The 2,361-nt window shown below is 40.2% G+C and overlaps 1 protein-coding gene across 1 annotated transcript in view; it reads left to right on the forward strand.

Annotated features, from left to right (window-relative positions):
• Positions 1-658: 658 nt before the first annotated feature.
• The window catches only part of LOC106943279 (serine/threonine-protein kinase ULK2-like), a 13,817-nt gene continuing 12,114 nt past the window's right edge, over positions 659-2,361 (forward strand). The window contains exons 1-2 of the mRNA XM_015026596.1: positions 659-756; positions 2,095-2,131. Coding sequence (XP_014882082.1) covers positions 751-756; positions 2,095-2,131 — 43 coding nt within the window. The 5' untranslated portion in view covers positions 659-750. The remainder of the gene's footprint in view (positions 757-2,094; positions 2,132-2,361) is intronic.

The raw sequence follows: 2,361 nt of genomic DNA on the forward strand, positions 1-2,361 counted from the left end.
TTTTGTTTTGGTCATTATTGTTAGTTAGTTAGTGTTTATGTGTGTGATAGGCGTGTCTACCGGACATTTAACAGCTAAATACGGGACGATTCCGTATTTTATGGGACGGGTGGCAAGCCTACCCACCACCTTTCTCAGTGAACTTATTGTGTAGTAGGCAAGGCCTCATCCGCCATCTTCTCTCCTTCCTCGACGGGGTGTGTTCCGCAAGCTTTGCTTTCGTGTCGCATTTCTGAATTCCGAGACTGGACTCGTTCCTTCTTATTTTTATCCCCACTCATTCTTCTTGAGAAAAATAAATTTTTAACGCGTTAACACCTTAAATTAGGGGGAGGCTTTTATATCTAACGATGCAGGTCCTCTTTTCTGTGCTGCCATACTAATCGCCATGACACCGGAAGTCAAACCAGAAAGTTTTTATAGAGAAATGTGACATACTAGAACTTAAGTAAAAACAGATTATGGCATGTAGAAGACTTGTACCACCACACTCTCATTTCACTCCGTATTGTTCACCATGGTTGACATTTGTATTGTAACAAACTCTATAGAAGTTGAGAGAAGTAACCATCAATAAAAATGTCTTTATGCTAACACAAATGAAGTGTTAATGCCATGTACTTTAAAACAGTCCCAGTGACTGTTTTCCTGTTGCAGTGGTGAAGCAGACAGCTGCTTCAGGACGAATGGCTCCTCTTATTGATTCCGTCTCCTCTCTTCCAGGAAACTCCCAGCTCTGTGTTCCTGGTCATGGAGGTAAGTTTAGAAACTTGAGTCAGGCTCTGAAAATACTCAAAATTATGTTACCTCAAGCTAGCTTGTGTAAGTCCTCCTCTCTGTCCACTTCCTGGGTCACATTGGCCCCTTGTAAATAAGCAACAACTTTTAAAGGGGTAGTATTATCTTAAATCCACTTTTTTGAGCTTCCCATTATGTTATAATGCTATTCTCTGCTATTCCCAGCAGAGAATAGCTGCTGCAAAACACCTAGGTGAATGTAGCTCCACCTTCGAGATGTAAATCCTCCTCACATTTGCCATTTCCAAGTTTCTGAGCTTCCGCCTCACAGGGAAGCCCTCCCCCGCGATTTCCTCCCTCAGCTCCTTAAGACTAGCCATCAGCAATTAGCAAACACCTGGTGGAACTGCACATCTGCTGGGCTCATTATATGAGCTACTATTCAGTAGCAACATTGTTGAAAGATTATTAGAGGAGCAATGTTGTGATGACTTCACAGAGTTTCAGAAAGTAGGATTGCACCTCTGTCATTTTAAAGACAGAGGTGCAATTTCAAGAAGTTAAATTACAAAATCAAATTGCTTTTAGTCATATTTGATATATACGGCATTTTTATAACAACTAAGTTAAAATAGCTACTTGATTGTGCTATAAAATATATCCGTGGAAGATGCATAATATTGCCCCTTTAAAGCATTCTGAGCTTTAAATACGACCTCCACATGTCACTAGAACGGATCATTAGATTGGAGATGACTAACACATTTCTCAAATTGATGCTGGAGGCCCAATCTTGTGTTGCTGCACATTGCCTCTGATCCAGACTCCTGCTGCTGTCTCTCCATTACAGTTCATTCACAACAGTGTTTACATGTGAAAAATTCCTTGATTGAATTGAAAACAAAAAAAAAAACCCTGAATGTATCATTGTATTGTAGTGCAAAATTAATTAATCCAATCATAACTAAGGTCCAATAGCCAGAGTTGTGTTTCAGGGGTGGAAATAATTAGCCCTTAAGTCTCTTAAGAAGGCGAAAAGCAACAAGCAGCTTCTGAGTATTTCTCTTTTCTCTCAGATCACCTTTTAACATATCAGCCTATTGTGTTCCTCTTCTTAAATAAGGGTAAACGGTTGTCACCAGTAATGAGGCTCCAGACACCCTCTGCATTAATTGATGAGCCTTCTGTTATCAGGGCTAGGACTTGAACATAAGCAGAGACACCCTCCAACATTAACTGTATGTTCTCATGATGACATAGTGCACTCTTCAGCTGACCTATGTTGAATCTGAAATATGAAATATGTTTGAAATATGTTGAATCTATGTTGAAACTATGTGTCTGTTTCCTTCACAGTACTGCAATGGAGGTGATCTTGCTGACTATCTGCAAGGTAAGACTCGCTAATCTGTGTGACATGCACACAGATTATCGTGGATCAAGTTAATAATTCTGCATTGGAGGAAAAGCCATGTGATTGCAGTAGCTGTTTCAAGTGTAGGTGTGTGTGGTGGGCGTGGGGGGATCTTTTGTGAGATGGCTTGTGTATAATTGAGGCGGTGTAAAGAACGTATTTGTACTTGATGCTCTCAACCTCAGAAATTTAAAGGGGCAGTATTATGT

This window comes from Poecilia latipinna, unplaced genomic scaffold (genome assembly GCF_001443285.1).
Source record: "Poecilia latipinna isolate Pla-1442-1.1 unplaced genomic scaffold, P_latipinna-1.0 Scaffold5080, whole genome shotgun sequence".
In the NCBI taxonomy this organism is placed as follows: domain Eukaryota; kingdom Metazoa; phylum Chordata; class Actinopteri; order Cyprinodontiformes; family Poeciliidae; genus Poecilia; species Poecilia latipinna.